The sequence below is a fragment of the Chaetodon auriga genome, chromosome 21, assembly GCF_051107435.1.
Source record: "Chaetodon auriga isolate fChaAug3 chromosome 21, fChaAug3.hap1, whole genome shotgun sequence".
In the NCBI taxonomy this organism is placed as follows: Eukaryota; Metazoa; Chordata; class Actinopteri; order Chaetodontiformes; family Chaetodontidae; genus Chaetodon; species Chaetodon auriga.
In genome coordinates, this window is record NC_135094.1 from 3,930,939 (window position 1) to 3,947,605 (window position 16,667).

General features: G+C 40.9%; 1 protein-coding gene across 2 annotated transcripts in view; it reads left to right on the forward strand.

The window, feature by feature from the left end:
• The first annotated feature begins 548 nt into the window (after positions 1-548).
• The window catches only part of LOC143314487 (uncharacterized), a 53,012-nt gene continuing 36,893 nt past the window's right edge, over positions 549-16,667 (forward strand). For both annotated transcript variants that reach the window (XM_076721540.1, XM_076721541.1), the window contains exons 1-2: positions 549-670; positions 763-845. In XM_076721540.1, the coding sequence (XP_076577655.1) occupies positions 660-670; positions 763-845 (94 nt within the window). In that variant the 5' untranslated portion in view covers positions 549-659. The remainder of the gene's footprint in view (positions 671-762; positions 846-16,667) is intronic.

The following is a 16,667-nucleotide window of genomic DNA, read 5'->3' on the forward strand; positions in this document are numbered from 1 at the left end:
TATTGACAGGTGATTTTACTTGGCATCTTTGGATAATCATTAGAAGTTACAATCTCATGGTTGGCGTGGACGTCACAAAGAAAACACATTCCTGTAATGCCAATGATAAGCTGAGCTTTCGCTTTAGTTGTTTGAATTTTTGCGTTGATCCAGTGAAAACTTCTTCTCTTGATAAAAGAAAGTTTTGGAGTTGACGCTGCAGCTCCTCCTCGCATAGGTCAAGGTCACACAGGAGAAGAGCTTTAAAGCGCAGGGAAAGTGAGAGAAGCCACACTGGTGGGGAGGAGCAGGAGGAGGATTTAACTGGAGTGTGTTAATTTGTATTTGGAGTTGTGATGTCTGAGGGGAGGGCAGGATTAGAAAGCGGTGGTCCGTAGAGAGACACGAGGAGTCGGGTTTCAGCTTTGCGAGGGCCCCTTGAGTCTGATGCACTGAAGCTGCCTTTGTTTGACTGGGAACCACAGAGAAGGGGAGAGAGAAAGAGAGAGAGAGCAAGAGCAAGAGGAGGAGGAGGAGGAGGAGGAGGAGAGTTAGAAGCTTTTAGTTTGGAGGGAGTGAGGGAGAGAGGCAGAGTGGGCTCCATCTCTCTCTCTCTTACCAGGGCTTTCACACATGAACAGGACAACTTTAGTTTGGATCTAAGCTTACGGTCGCTGAAGATGACTTCACGGTAAATGAAAGCAGTCTTTTTTTTCCACGAAGAAGTTGTTTTAAGTCAACATTTAATCAGTTTTCAAACTCTTCACTCTTCTCTTCATACAGCATTTCTCCCTGGTTCTTTGGATTATTTCTACTCGTCCTGCGGTTCTGCTGCCGTCGCTCCTCTGCCTATCAGCTGCTGGACGGTATGTGCACTCTGTTTGTTGATTGCTTATTGCAGTGTCATGTGTTTTTTTTTTTTATTCTGTTGCTGCTGAACTTTCTGCTGCCTCATGAGTTTTCGCTGACTATGACTTGTGAAACTGTTCGCTCTGGTCCTGGAAACTGAACTTGTTGCGCTGACGCACTGAGAAAGATGCTTAAAAAGCAGAATTACTGCAAGATCAATGTGCTGTTATTGGGTGATCATATGAAGGTTGTGGTGATAGTTTAGGACATTATGAACTTAATTAATGTTATAATAACAGTCGTGTTGTAGCTTTCAAAATATTCAGAAAAGCAAGACAAGTTCTTTAGGCTGCTGACTCACATGTCATTAAAGTGCCTGTATAGCAAAGACCATGGGAAAGTCTCTAGGTGTTTAAGTCTGCATTTTGAGGGCATATTTGCATTAGACGCTCATTTGATAAGATCATTACATCCCATGGGATGCTTAATGTTGGATTGGACTGGGTCCAGCTTTACTGTACATAACACTGTTTATTCTGGGAGTAGGGAGGTAACCGTGTGGAGAGTGAAACATGGCATTTCCCCAAACTCTTTGGAAACTTTTGGGAACCACTGCTTTTAGATGAACTTGGGGACATCAGAGCCTGTTTGGGAGATACCTGCTGGCTTCTGTGCACATGATGGTTTCAATTATTTCTTGACCGATATTTTCTCAGAGCCCCTGTGCAGACTGTCACTGTCTTTGCAGACTGTTTTCACAGCTTAAATCTAGAATTTCTAAATGATGAATGGATCAATCAGGACACTACAACATGTTCCCAATTAGCACTGAAGGAGCTGCAGATTTTCTTTTCCACTGCAGTTGGAAACCTCACAGCATGTACATTGACTGACAGGCTCTGCAATCAGTAGCACCGCATAATTAAGGTTGCGAAGATGATGTAATGCTACTGATTTTTTGAATGTGTGTGTTGGAACGTGCTTGTCAGACATGAAGGTCGAAGTCAATTATGTCTGAGAGCTTCTTTTTATTAGTTTTCATCCTGGCCTTGAGACAAGCTTCCATACCATCACTGCTTTCGTCAGTGTGCTGGAATCCAGATTGACATTTGCAGCTGTGTGTGTGTGTGTGTGTGTGTGTGTGTGTGTGTGTGTGTGTGTGTGTGTGTGGATATCTTGACCTGTGATCACTTCAAGGACCTCCGTGTCACAAAAGCAGCATTGTTTGGGCCCAGTCAAATAATTGCGAGGTCTCTTCAGCTAATGTGGCCCCATGGAGCTTAATTATCACAGTCTGACATTCAGAATTAAACACCACTTTGGCTGCTTGTGGCTAAAAAAATGCAACCGCTTTGCAAGTAAACCCTGTCCCTAATTATGAAATAAAGTGAGAGATGATTGTAGGAATGAGTTTTGACTCAAAAGAAACACAGCAGAACTTGACTGTGGATGTGTGTGAGGAGGTGGGTGGAGTTCAGCTGATGTCTGACTAAAGAAAAGTTTTCTGAGTGTGATTTCATGGTCCAGTTTCCTCGACTATAGACCCTGCAGCAGCTGGCTGAGCCAGAGGCTCCACTCTCATGCTGTTTGTGCCTTTGCCATATTCATAATCCTCTGTCATGATTCACTTTTTCAAGAGGGGGAAAAAAGAAGTGTGTGCATGCTGGCTCACTTGACACAGAGAGCACTAGGGACAAATATTTCCAGGCTGCATGTTGTAAATATTCTTGAAAACAGAGCTGTCGTCGTGGCAACTTTCACATTTCTGTGCACAATTGTTGAAATAAAGCTGATATAATCCACTTCCTCTGTGTGAAGTAGTGCATGCTGCTTCTTCCAGCTGTGTGTGTCGTTAGTGTGTCCTGAGGTTTTCAAGTGGATGCATTGAAGCTGAGAGCTGGCAGAGCGGACAAATTTCTGTCAATGGAAGATCATGTCTGTCTCACATTATGAATTTGACAGGAGGGGACAAGTTCTTATTGGCAGCCTTTGGTAACGGTGATGAAGTCTTGGTTTTATATATGAAAACAGTGCACAGATTAATGAATTCATTTGAAAACAGTTGTCCGATTAATCTGAGGAATGATGTAGAAAGTGAGAATTGGATGAGAAAGCCGTGGCAAATAATGAGTGAATGAGAGTTAATGAGGTGAACAATGAAAAGTGAATTTATGAATGATCAACATCATAATAATGACAAAACATGCATGGCCAAAATGAACGAGTGGTCGAATAAATGAACAGATGCACGTATGGTAGGTATCAACAGAATCCTGACTGAGCAAGTGAATGACTAAGTTGATAAATACGTTAATGCTTAACTATTTGAGTGCATGAATGAATGAATGCAAGACAGAAACATGCATGTGCAAAAACTGAATGACTGAATGAGTTAACACATGTATGGATAGTCGTCAGCAAAACAGTTAGTGAACTGACAGGATGAAATACATGTACCCATTGTAGTGAAATATCTTCTTAACAAGATGTTCAAAACTGCATAAACAAGTAAACAAACCATCAAAAAAGCCTGTTTTTTGGCTGTAGTCCTTTTCATTCGACAGAGCAGTCATAAAAGCATACTCTTTGGGTAAAAGCCACTTTTAATCTTTACTAATGAGTAACATGCCAACAAACATAGTATACATCATCTTCAGCCTGGGGTGCTGTGCACACATACACACTTCCACATGCTTGCATATGCCTATACACCACGCCCACAGAGAGAACACACACATGCAACTCACTCATGATGTTCTTCAGCTGCTGCACACATGGTCATTATTCACAAATGATAATGTTTTTAATTATCTTATTGGGACAGCGTGGATGCTCAGGACACAGTTGGCCATTAAGGGTGGTGGTAGATGATGTGGCTGATGATGTGGGTGGTGGAGAGTGCGGTTGTGATGATTACACCGGGGCGACGATGAGGATAATGATGATGATGTGGACAAGGCTGACAGTGAGAATGACGTAGCTGGATTATGATACAAGTCCTCGATCTGTGAAGGGTGTTGGTAGATACTGTGGAGCCGGCGGAGGATCGTGTACAGGGTGAATTATGACTTGAACAGATTTATGCGTGGAACACATTTGACTTCCAGAAGGTGTTGTGAATCTGAACATTTTCATTCTTGATCGTCGATGTACTTGGAGTTAATTTGAAGAGTGTACTTCCAAAACAAAACAGATAGCCTTTTGAAAAACTGGCGCTCGCTGCTCAAGATAAAAGAGCAAGGCTCTGGTCTGCTATCAAAGGCAGGACTCATTATTTACTTCTTTTTATCTGTTAGAGTTTATTCAGGGAAGGTCAACTGAGTATGTTTACTCTTTTTTTTTTTTTTTTTTTACCTCCCCTCCCCCTCCTCAAGGTCCTCCATTTATCTCCTGCTGCCATTCGCCTCAACTTAATGGTGTCACGACCAAGCCAGTGACACCGACCTTTACATCACCACTGGTCCTGAACCAAATCAAAAACTCTTTGTAGGTTCAAGAGACTCGTTTAATGCAGGGAGGAAACCCCATGGCAGCATGTATTGGCATCTTAATGTATTACTCATAGAAAACCAGCCTAAAAACACTCCTAAGAATTAATAGAATGAAGAAAGGGAATGAGGAGGAAGGCTTTGATGTAATTGTCAACTTTGGAGGTTGAGCTGTTGATTTATGGACATGATCTTTTGACACTAGATGATGGAACTGATCACAGAACCCTGTGACTCACTCCTTAGATCCAGAATACTTCATTGGTTAGTCATTTTCAACAATTAATAGTTGAAGTAATTTGGAATAATCTGGTAATGTGAAGCTGAATGAGCTGATGTATTTAGTTCCACTGATTCACGTTTCTTGATTAGCTTAATGCTGGTTATTATTAAACCGTTTTACAACCATTCCATACATCATATTGTAAATATAAAACACTGTCTTGGCATTTTCGATCTGAATTCAGAAGTGTACTCTTGGCTGCTGCAGTGAAGCACTGGAACCATTTCCAAATTCTGGAAACCATTATGGGAGTAAAGCTGATTTCTCAGTGCTGGAGGGTTTTTCTCTTGTGTCCAAACAAAAGCTGGAGAGAAAATTGACACATAAGTGTAGATGGCAGTTCTGCAAAACTAAAGAGACCGTAAAACACAACAGGGAGGTAGAGACAGACAGAAGCTGTACCTAAAACCAGGCTTTCTAGCTTTTTTTGTTTGTTTTTTAACACAAATATGCTGGTTATTTCACCTGTGAACCCCAAATCCACTGTAAACCCATGTTTATGTAGGTAGCAGTAACACCCGTAGATTGGCTTCACTTTATAGATTTGTCAACACAAGTGAGATGGCAGAGTTTAAGGAAGTTATGTGTAAATCCTTCCATGTCCATTTGGTCTTGGTTCTGATTTAATGAGCCCCTGCTGGCTTCAGTTTGATGTAGGTCATCTGGACAGCAGCCCCGTGCAGAGGTAACATGTCAGATTTTGATTTAAAGTCCTATTTCAGCTCAGGCACAGTCAGATTCTCAGTCGTGTCCAACAATGATTTCATGAATGAGCAAGAAACACACTCACACACAGCACCAGAGGCTTTTAAAGACTTTGGCATTTTTCTCAAAATGAACGTCCAGTTTGTTTCCATCCACCGCCTGATGAAAAACACCAGAGTCAACTTCTATCCAGTTCATGAAAGTTTTTACAGTTTTATTTGACACACGTGATGCCAGGCAGGCCTTTCCTGAGGAAAAAAATCACAACAATGAGCACTGAGCACCGAAGCTGTCACCAGTTTAATAAAAACAACCAAAGGAGATCATGATGGCTAAACGCTAGAGGTAAAAGCAGCCAGATGTTGTTACTCTGCATGTCAATTGTGTGACTTTTTACAGGATGAAAACCGCTTTCTCTGTCGTAACATGAGGTAATGTTTAAATGCTTACAATGCAAGTGCTCACAAGACAAGTAGATATGAAACCATAATAGAAAATATATTCTATGCTCATTTTTACGACGATGCAGCTTTTTCAGAACACTTTGACAAGATAAACCACAGGTGATCAGGGTTTTTGGTCTGGGGCTTTGTCGGGTCAGACTCAATGTGGTCAAACAAGGCCAGACCAAACTGACTGCTTTTGGCAGAGACAGGAGCCCCATTATCTCTCGCTTTCAAACTGTAAGAACTGAGAAGTTGAACAGACAATGTCTGAGGAGTATACGCGCCTAATGTTGTGCTTATAATGTCCACAAAACATTCAAAGGCATGAGTCTCTTAGAATTTCATCCTCTCTCAATCAGCTGTCCTCATATTTCTTTGTTTGTCCTTGGGAGAGTGACATGTGCCTTCATGTGGCTCTTCACACTTTCACGTGTCAGCAAACTCAAACTGATTCAAGATGTGCTGCAGGTTGTGTGTGTGTTGCACGTGTTTCTGCATCCCAGATTATTCCTGTTTACTTCCACCAGCTGCCAAGTTTGGTCCAATATGACAGCTCTTATTATCTTCATCTGGCTCCTGGTGAAGTTCTTGACTCGTAATTGATGAAGTTTGTTGTTTGTTGTTGAATTTTGCAGTCACTGATTTTGTTCTGTGACCTTGTTTTTTTTTTGTTTTTTTTTGTTTTTGATGAAGACAACAAACTCATGAAAAAGTTTCAGAGGGAAACTGGAGACGATGTAATGGCAGTAAAAGGATTATTGTCAAATTATGCAAGTGGCGATGGATTCTGCTGACTTAACGCTTTGAGGAAAGCTGCTCAACAGTCCCGGAGCCTCGACGATTCGTTCTGCAAATAATCTAAGACAAACCCCAAACAAAAAACATGTGCATTATCCTGAAGGCTAAACAGGAATTGCTAAATTTGTCTTGGACAAAACAAGCCACTATTTTAAGTCTTGGACTCAGTGTGAGCACACATGATGTGTGTGTGTGTGTGTGTGTGTGTGTGTGTGTGTGTGTGTGTGTGTGTGTGTGTGTGATGACGTGGATGACTTTCTTCAAAGCAGGAGAGCAGAGGACAAAAACAGGATGTGTAAAGTATAGGATTGATTGAGTATGGGAGGGTAAAGGTGTGACGCCAAATGTCACTTTGACCTCCGTCCTTTGTACTCCTACAGTTTATTAATGTCTGACCTCTTTGAGTAAAACCATAAAACAGAGCAGCAAGAAAAACCTTTTCAAAAAGCTCCTGAATGCTACATCCTGAATGCTTTGTTTGATGTGGTTGACTGTTATCTTTCCTTGGATGATGCAGATCAGAAGGAACAGCGCATTGACTCCTTTCTAGCTGCCGTTGCAAATTGTGATATATCTACATGTAGATGCAGGGGCCTGTATTGCATGGTGCTATTACAGAACCTGGTGTTTCCCAGAGAATGTTAGGCAGGCAGGGATGTAGTCGAGCCGATATCCAGCCAGGCTTTTTCAAACCTGTTGTCTTGACATGTTTTGACATGCTACTTGTGTCGTCTTTCAGCCTCACTTAACAGATAATGGTGTTGAGCATCCACTTAGGTCATAGGTCGAGGTCCCTTGTTGCTCAGCTCTGCAGCAGACATTGTGATTGTTTTAAAAACAGTGCAATTCCATAGTAAAGCTTAGAGAAACAGGCGTGTGACGAGGAGATACATGATATCCTAAAGTGCTAGGGAAAAGTAAAGAACTGATGAAGTTCCCTTGAGCAAAGCTCCTAACTGCCAGTGGTTCATGCAGTGCCAGTGGCTCATGCAGAGCTGTTAAATGGCCAATACTAGACTGTGGCTGTTGAAGGTTGGAGTGAGAGCAGCTGTAAATGTGACGCAGGATGAAAAGAAAATTCCTCTCTGTAGCTGAGTGTTGGAACATAAACACATAAACATGGTTACAGCTGTAAATGGCATGGTTGTGGCTGACCCACAGTACATCCTGTGTGCTATGAGGACGTTTTGCTGAATAAAATGTGCCATGAGTCGTCCTGCATTCCTGTAGGAAATGCTGTGCTCATGCAGAAGGTTTTGCCATCAGAGGGAATTAGAGGCGCATCAGAACTTCAATTTGCGATAATGTAAAGTGGTCAGAATTAGTGTGTTTATTTTTCTGGGAGCGGCCGGCTTCCTGGCTTTTGCGCCGCAGAATCCCGATGTGTGAAAACATGGAATTTCTAACAGTCTGGAAAATGTCTGTCAGTGCGGAAGGATAGAGTTGAAACAAGCAGGTGTCTGTTCAGCTGTGTGGAGACCACAGAGAGAGAGGACATGTCCTGTCATACAGCAACGGAGCATCTGAGTCTCTAATGAGGTCATGGAGTGCAGAGCAGCTGTGTGTGGCTTTAAAAACAAGCAAGAAATGAGGCTTTCAGAGTCCTTAATCTACCAAAAATCCCTGTTAAATGAGAATTTTGTATTGATAATAATGAAGAAAAGTACTGTTTTCCACATAATATGTATACATGCTTGTGTATGGGCATGTATGAGTGTGCAGCTCATATCTTTTTGTGTGTCTGTGTTTGCCCTGCTGGAGGTACTCCTCCTCTAATGACAGAGCAGTCGTCTGTGGGAACAGATTTATGAACGCTTCCTTCACTATATCACCTTTACCCTCCTTTGCTCACTGATCTCTGCCTGTTTGATCAGTCTGTTGCCTCTAAACCAGGATGTTAGTGTTGAAGATAAGGATGTTTTGCTCTCCCTATTGCTACATGAGTAGAGGTTTCAGCTTCTTTGAACTTGAAGTTTGGCTAGTCATCCTCATATGGTGGAACACTACCAGGAGCATTTTGGCTTAATTTCAAAGTCTGCGTCTCATCCCCAGCCCTCCTTCTATATTGCTTTACATTACCAAAACTAAATGGTCATCTGAACATTACAAGTTTTTGCAATTGTTGAACATATAACAGAAGTATAGGCTTTAATATTCTCCTATAACAACTTGTCTGAGATGTTTTCACAAGATTTTGGAACCTGGCTGCAAGAATTTACTCACATTGAGCCCCTAGAACATTAATCAGTTTGCCCACTAATATTTGGCGATGAGGCGTGGCTCCGGTTCATCCCAATGATGTTTTATGGGGTTGAGGCCAAGGTACTGGGGACCAGTCACATCCTTCCACACCAAAGTGTCTACAATATTTCTGTATGATGTATAGGATTGAGATTAAGATGTGGACATGGGTGTCCACATACATTTGGCCTTATAGCGTAGATGATTATCTTTCATATGTTGCTTAGCAAATACAAAATCCTAGGTTTACTTTTGGTCTTCCACAAGGTTACACCAGGTCACAGCTCAGCAGTGTCACTGGTATGTTGACCCTACCTTGAACCTTTATGGCTCTGGTTTGGTCTCCTGTCTAGCTGACGGATGAGTACTGGTCATCAGCAAACCGAAGAACAGACTTCAAAGAAAGTCTCAAGTTTAAGCTTTACTCAACAGAAACTTGAACTCTGTATCTTTTGTTCAACCTTTTGTTTTGTTTCCTAGTTGGAGTGGTCTGAAGACCACCTGCTTAATTTCTATTGGAATTACGAGGTGCTTGCATGGTGTGAGTTTTTCTTGTTGATTTCGTTGTAACTGCGGAGTGATGGGTGTTTCTCTTTGGCAGCTTGAGGTGTGATGAAGGGAAGAGCTCAATTTGACGATAGTTTGTAGGAAAAGAGAGAAAAATATTCCCCGAGGAGCGCAGTCAGGATCCTGATTGTCTCCCAGTGGGCGGTGGGATTAGTGGTGGTGTTGATGGTGGTTTTGTGGCATGTGTGTCTCCGTGTGTGCGTGCTCAGCTGGTCTGCAGCTGCGTTGTTTTTGAGCACACTGTCAACTCACTTCCTGAAAATCCCACCACAAAACTAATTAATGGTTTGTTCTCAGTTTACCTTATTATTTCACCACCTCTGGCGAGTAAACATCAGCAAACATCTGTCGCTATCTCCTTCTACTTCTTCTTGTTATTCCTTCCTTTCATTTCATTGCCTGGGTTTTATCCTTTTTCCATATATTTTTCTCATATTTTGTCATTCATCATCTGCCTCTCATCTCACCATTCTTTCTGTCTCATCCTTTCTCTATTTGATCATTCACTTTCTTTTCTTGTAACCTCCTGCGGGTCTGACAAAGGTGAGTGCTGTTTATTCTGCTGTGTGTTTATTCATTTTGGAAATTCATGCAGGAAGTAATAACTGTGAAAAACAGTCAATTTCTAACTTTGGTTTGCGGTTAGCTCTTTGCTGCTGTTTCTGCTGTTGGCCTCTCATTAGCACTACCAATTGTGTTTATGCATGTGGTCGACTCTTTCACTTTAAAACTCTTTGTGGCACCTTTCCATCAAAATAAATAAAAACCCCTTAGTGGTGTACATGTGCTTTGTTTTATATTACTGCTCACTGTCATTTCATCCAGTTTGCCCCTTTCTTAACCTTCGAAAATCATGGACTCCTACATATAGAAAAGATAGAGAAAAATATAAAATTTAGCAAGTTTCACAACACATCCTCATACCTGGATGACAGAATCGGTCAATTGCCAATGAATCCCAAAACGACATGTATGACCATTTGAAAGTACCAGCGACAGGCATACCAAACCTTTGTTGCACTGGGCCTTAATGCTAATGTAGTAAGTGTTGTGAGACGGTCCTTTCCTTAGGTTTCTGTTGAGGATGAGCTATATTATGTGACACATTTTGTGTCTAACATCTGCATTAAAAAAACTGTTCTTCATTTATCGAAAGCCCATTGTGGCTTCTAATATAGAGTCCACACTATTTGCAAGATACCCATAACCTCAAATTTGTGTAGTCACAAAGATGAAGTCAAACATATATGCTTGTAAGACATTGGATAGATTTGGTCCATATGGCTCTGGTTGTGTTGAAATATGGAATGCATTTTTCTGGTAATTGTCATCATAAGGCTATGACGTGTCCCAAGCTGTTGACGTCTCTGTAATTATACTTGTTGATGATGGGCAATAAAAAACATATTCAACGGTCAACAGAGCCCGCTAGAGTTCCCCAAAGGGATCCTAAAGATCTATCCAAATAGCTTCAATGTTCCTTTGACAAAGTATTTTAGGGTGTTTTTCATTTCTCTGCTTTCTTTCCTCCTTGCCAAAGCTGATTTCACTTCAGCCCATTGTACACTTCTCCCCTCAATAGATCTGAAACACTTAAAAGACACAACAGACAAAATGTGATTAAAAAAAAAAAGTACAGAGTTTATAAAAAAGATGTGAATGTGTCTTCTCACTGCAAACTGTTTTATCCTCTTTATGTTAGAGGTAAAAATATGTTGGTCTTAGTTCTGTTGAGCTTTTTCTTAATAAAAAAATTGGGAGCTGCCCAATTTAACATGAGAGCCATGTTTGTGTACTACAGCGGACTAGCAAAACAGTGCAACACTAATCACCCATGTTTATTGCTTTAAAATGGGTTTATTTAACCTCAGAGCTTTGGGAATTTTTCTCGCATACTTTTGTTGCTAAACGTTAAGTCAAGAAAAAAGATCGAAGCGATATCATCAGACTGGCATTGTTGTCTCAAAAACTTGATGACCCTCTTTACAGCTAAACGACCTTTTTCATGACATGTCATCTGGCAAATTGAAGTTTCTTTCTTTTTAGAAATCTTAAGATAGAAAACAAATGTGCTTGGAGACATGTCTTTTGAGAGCATGGCTATTGTCCTTCGTCATTGATTCCAAGAAATGTTTAACTAAACTGTAATCCGCAGCTTAATTGAATGAACATTGCACTCACCCTGCCTTTGGGGAACCACCCAAATTTGATTCATGAAGGTATTTTCTAAAGCTGTTTTAGCATTTGAGGTAGTAGAAAGAATTTTAGATTTCAAGTGGCTGAAACCTGTAAATATTATTCTTGGTGACTACACAGAGCTTTTCTTCTTCTTCTTCAGCCCCTGGTTGAACAATGCTGTCATCAGTCCATCCTTCAGGCAACACCAGACATCCCAGTTTGGTGCTCAGCCCCCTAAAGCTTTCAGCAGTCTCTTTTGACCAGAGTAGAAGGAAAAACAGACCCGTTTCCGAAAAAGCACTCAAATTTGAGAGTTGGTTCAACACCTAATCAGTCCCTGAAAACAGTCCTCATGTTTTTATTATGCTTGACTGGAAATGTCTGGTTGTCATGTGTATAATTTCGGCCAAGCTTTAAGACTAGAAACTTTATAGGGATCAAGAGATTAGTTTCATATAAGACCACCCTTGTGTGGCGCCCAAACCTCCTCTTTAAATGACCTCTTCCACTAAAACAGAAAATTGGAGCAAAGTTCAGGCCATATTTGGCCCTTGTCCTCCAAAAAATGCCATTTCCTCACTGTCTCAGCAGCTTCTCTGCAATTCAGTCTGTGAGCCCTGAGTCATGGCAACACTATCAAAAAGTGAGATTTAGGCACAGTGTTATTTAATAGAGCAAAGGGCAGTCCAGTTTTTTTTGACATTTGTTCAAAATAAGCAGTAAAAAGGCAAGATTGGAATGACAATCATCAGATTTTTTTTCTGTTTATCTAACATGAGTGGTCCTGCTGAGAAGTAATTTGCCTTCTCTAAAACGGCTACTTCTCTCGTGCTTCAGTGTGGTGTCCATAAAGACTGATTGAAAGCCGGCAATGTGGGGGAGCTGAAGGCGGTTTTAATGGAAAATCATGGTGGTTAGAAGTATGTATCTGGCAAGCAGAACCTGAAATTAACTGCAGTGAAACAGTGAAATTTTGTCTGTGGTTTGTCTGGCAGAACTAGTGGTTTCTCTAGTAAGGAGATATGGGTTTTAACTAGTTTTTGTATTATGTTTTGTTTGTTAATCCATCACAGCTGTACACGATTCTTTTTGGCATCCTTAAGTCTTGTAATCCAGTGGTTTCCTGCTCAGATTTCCTCTCCTGAACATCATGTGAAATGTCTCTTCCATTAATGTGTGTATGTAATTATACCAAAATCTCAAACTTTTAATATGGACTCATACTGACTGGTATTGATAAAACTGGTTTTATATAGTAGATGTATGATGTAGCATAAAAACACAAGTCCCTGCTCACAAATCAGCTCCTAAATCAGCTCCCAGCTCGTAATAAAAAGTCTTGTCTTTCCATTTGAACAATGCCCTGTATACCCCCTCATCAGCCGACTCTAACAGCTGAGTCAAACCTGGCAACGTGGCCAAGGGTAAGAGAACCACTTTAATGTGATACCGTGGTTGCCTGAGGAGACTTCTGCCTCCTGACTTCTGCAGGCAACCCTGGATTTGATAACTCTCCCACTGGCAGCAGATATGAAACATGAACTCTTGCCCAATTTCCTCTCCGCAAATAACACCAACTGGGAAATCGCTTTGCTTTTGATGCATTATTGAGCTTAACCTGACTGCAAACTGTCGTGGCAAGACCTCCAATTTTGGCAGAAGTTTAATCTTTTGTTTTTCTGCATGTGGTTTAGCCGAACATAACAGAGCAAGACTTGTATGTAATATGTTTCAGATGAACTCAGCACCTGTAAAGTGGGGGATCATCGTCAGAAATCGTCAGTAAAGTCACCTTTTGTCAGCCAGAACCACTGAGAGGAAGTAGGTTTGCCTTGTTGGTTGTGGACAAGCAGAAAGAAACCTCAGACGTTTGTCAGTTTTCCTTCAGGGTTTTGTGGTCAGAAGAAATAGAAACAAAATACAGGGTTTGTTGTTCAAAAAGACAGGATGCTTAAAAAGTGAAGACGTGGAGAGTTATAGATGTGAACACTTGCTGGGTGCAGGCAAGATATCTTCAAAGAAAACTAGGAGACTGTATCATTAATTGTGAAAGCCTCTGTTGCTGTTACTTGGGGTTACATTGGCCAGCTGGAAATGTCACAACATGTATTTCAGCAGTTAACTGTAACAGTTCCTTTCATCCTTCTTTTTCTTCATCTCACTCCTAAAGACATGTTTTTGATGGCAAGATTGTAAACCTGACAGCTCACCCCCTGCCCCATCCTCTGTGTGTTTTTTGTACAAGATTAAGTCTGTTGAAGAGCTTCAAGGCCTTCCAGTGAAGTTTCCAACAGATGATGCAATGTAGATGTAATGGTCTGGAACAAGAAGAGGGGGACAGGCAGCAGTATTATTATCATTACAACCTTGGCTTGTCTTGTAACCCTGGAGCTCTGAAGTGGAGGGTAACATGGTGTTCATCAGGGTTATGACTGAGGTCTTCCCCTAGTTTATGATTGGAAGGAATTGAGGTTTCAGAAACACGTGTCTTCCATGTTCATTGAGCAGCAACAGTCAGCCACAACTTAAAGAAAAAGCTGTCTAGGAAGTTGGAGGAGGTTGTGATCAGACGCGACATTCAGACCTTTTAAGATGCTTAGTGTGTCAGATTTGGTGATCCTTGTCTTGCCATGACTTGCCAATGAGACATGTCAGAACTGGACATTTCTGTCGATGCAATCTGGCAAGAGAGGCCAGAGACAGGACTGTTGATGGTCAGCAACGTCAACAGAAATCGCATCTGAAGTGTCGCATGGCACATCGTAGATAAGTAACATTCGGCATGTAAAAACAGAAAAACTATGGATGTGTTAGTGTCTCTGATATGGCCTTGTTTGTGTCTGTTTCTCATTTTTGTCCTCGAAGCACCCCACATCTGCTTGATTGTTGCGTTCTGGCTTAACGTGGCAGAATGATAGTGGTCCAAAGGATAGACAGTACTTCATAAAATCCCGAGAAAGCTTCACTTAACAAGTGAAACCAATACCAATTAAACCAAAATCCTTTCAGACACATTCTCATCATACATGTATGAAGATTCTCATTCATCCAGGTCATGGTGCTCTTGCTTTGGAAGCAATTAGAAAAAGGTTCTCGTTTCATTGTTGCCTCATCAGGTCAGATTCGACTGCGAAAATGAGTATGACTCTGGCAAAGAAACAGATGGAAATAAAAGCATGGTTACATCCAAGCATCCCTGAATAACATCTGTGTAATCAGATACAAACAGCATCATGATTATTTCTTACTGTTCAGGACACGTGGCTGTCCATCACAAACTATATTAACAGGTGTTTCGGTTTTTCAGCATTTGTTAGCAATTTGTATGCATTGTCAGTACAAGACAGAAAGCCTGGAACCAATTTACTTAGAAAGATTTTATTTATGAACACTGTTTCATGAAGGAGTTTGTAAACACTTTCAATTGGAGATGAAATGCACTCGTGATTATGCCGAGCAAAGACAAACAATAAAACAAATGATACAAAGTGAACAACTTCATCTTCTAATCGCTCCAAAATAAAGCAGGACCTGATGTCGCTTTCATTCATGACAAATGAAATGATGAGGTACTGCAGAGGATGAAGTCATCATGCTGCCAATTCATGTCATGGATGAGGAAATGAACTCCACCTCAGATGTTCAGAATGAAAGAGCCTGTCAGGGTGCCAGCAGGTACTTGTTGAGGGTTTTTATGGAGGCTAACAGCTATGTGCAATCTCCCCTGTTAAAGGATGACTGTTAGCAAGGGAAGAGGCCAGCCTCTAAATCTGGAAGGCTTTACACCCCTGCAAGAACTCGATGGACATGTGCCTGAAGACATACATCTGTAGATGAACCGATTAGGCCACCTCAACACTGACTGTAAATCAGACTGCTTACTCTGGAGAGCACTGAGACTATTCATTATTAGAGAGAGGAGAAAGTGGTTTGGAGGATGCTTTGTGTGTGTTATTGTGTAGTTTCCAGGAGTAAAGAATAATGGTTTTATTTCCAGTTTGATGACTCCAGCAGGTTTAGGGTGATGAAACTCATTGCAAAATTTTCACTTAGGAGAAGTTTGGTCAAACTGATAGGATCAGATTTTTTAATGAACAACATTGATAACATTACATACAGTTTGGTCTTTTTTCTAATGACCTCTGATTCTGAGAGTGTGGGTGAATCTAAAACCTGCATGTTTTTCTGTCTCCATCAGTTTTTAAGCCATAGTGTCTCAGCTTGCTCTGAAATCAGTCTTTTCGTTGATTAGTAGTCGGAAAGTTGGTCATTAGAAAACTAGTCATCAGAAATTTCTTTAAGAATAATGACCAGTCCATCAAATGAAAAGGCCAACTATCTGTTGATTCCATCTTTTTAAAATGAAGATTTCGAATGAAGAATCACATCAAAATCTCTCATCAAGCTAAACACAGTGCAGGTTTTTCATTGAGAAGCTGATATTGTGGAGATACACAGGTCAAAGATGTTCTCTGTGGGGTAATATGGACACAGTGTGAATATGGCAAATAAAACCATGTTAGAAGCTTCTAGCCTTGACTGTAAAAACAGTGCAGATGTTTCCATCATGCAGAGCAGTAAATGGAGCAGACACATCATAGACTTAAGGGGGTCCAGAGGAGCTGGACCGTTACAGTGCTATGAGAAATGGCAGTCTCGGGATTTTGGCTATGAGGTTGAGACATGTTGCTGTTTGGCTGTGTTAGTTTTATGTGGGTTTTTTTTTTTTTTTTTTTTAACCAAAAGTTTTTGATTTTCTTAAAAGTAAGTTAAGAGTAGAGAAACATGTGGTATTAACAATGCAACTGTCATCCCTTCATTGCCTGATTCAATTTTTATGAAAGGGATAGCGCCTGCTCTCATACCATGGTCCCCTGGTGAAGCAAAAAAACAAGACCATTCACTTATATTTTCATGCGTTTTGCTATCAAAATCGAAACATAAGCCATAACTCAGTTTCCATGGTACCACCTGAGCATTTGATGAATAGCTGGAACAATCATTATCATCCCATAAAGGTCTTATGCAATGGAAGCATTGTTCACTCCTCCAGTAAATGGCAGGGACCTTACATATGAACTGGCAACAGGAGGACCCATTGTCTCAGCTATGAGGCAGAAAGCTAACATTATG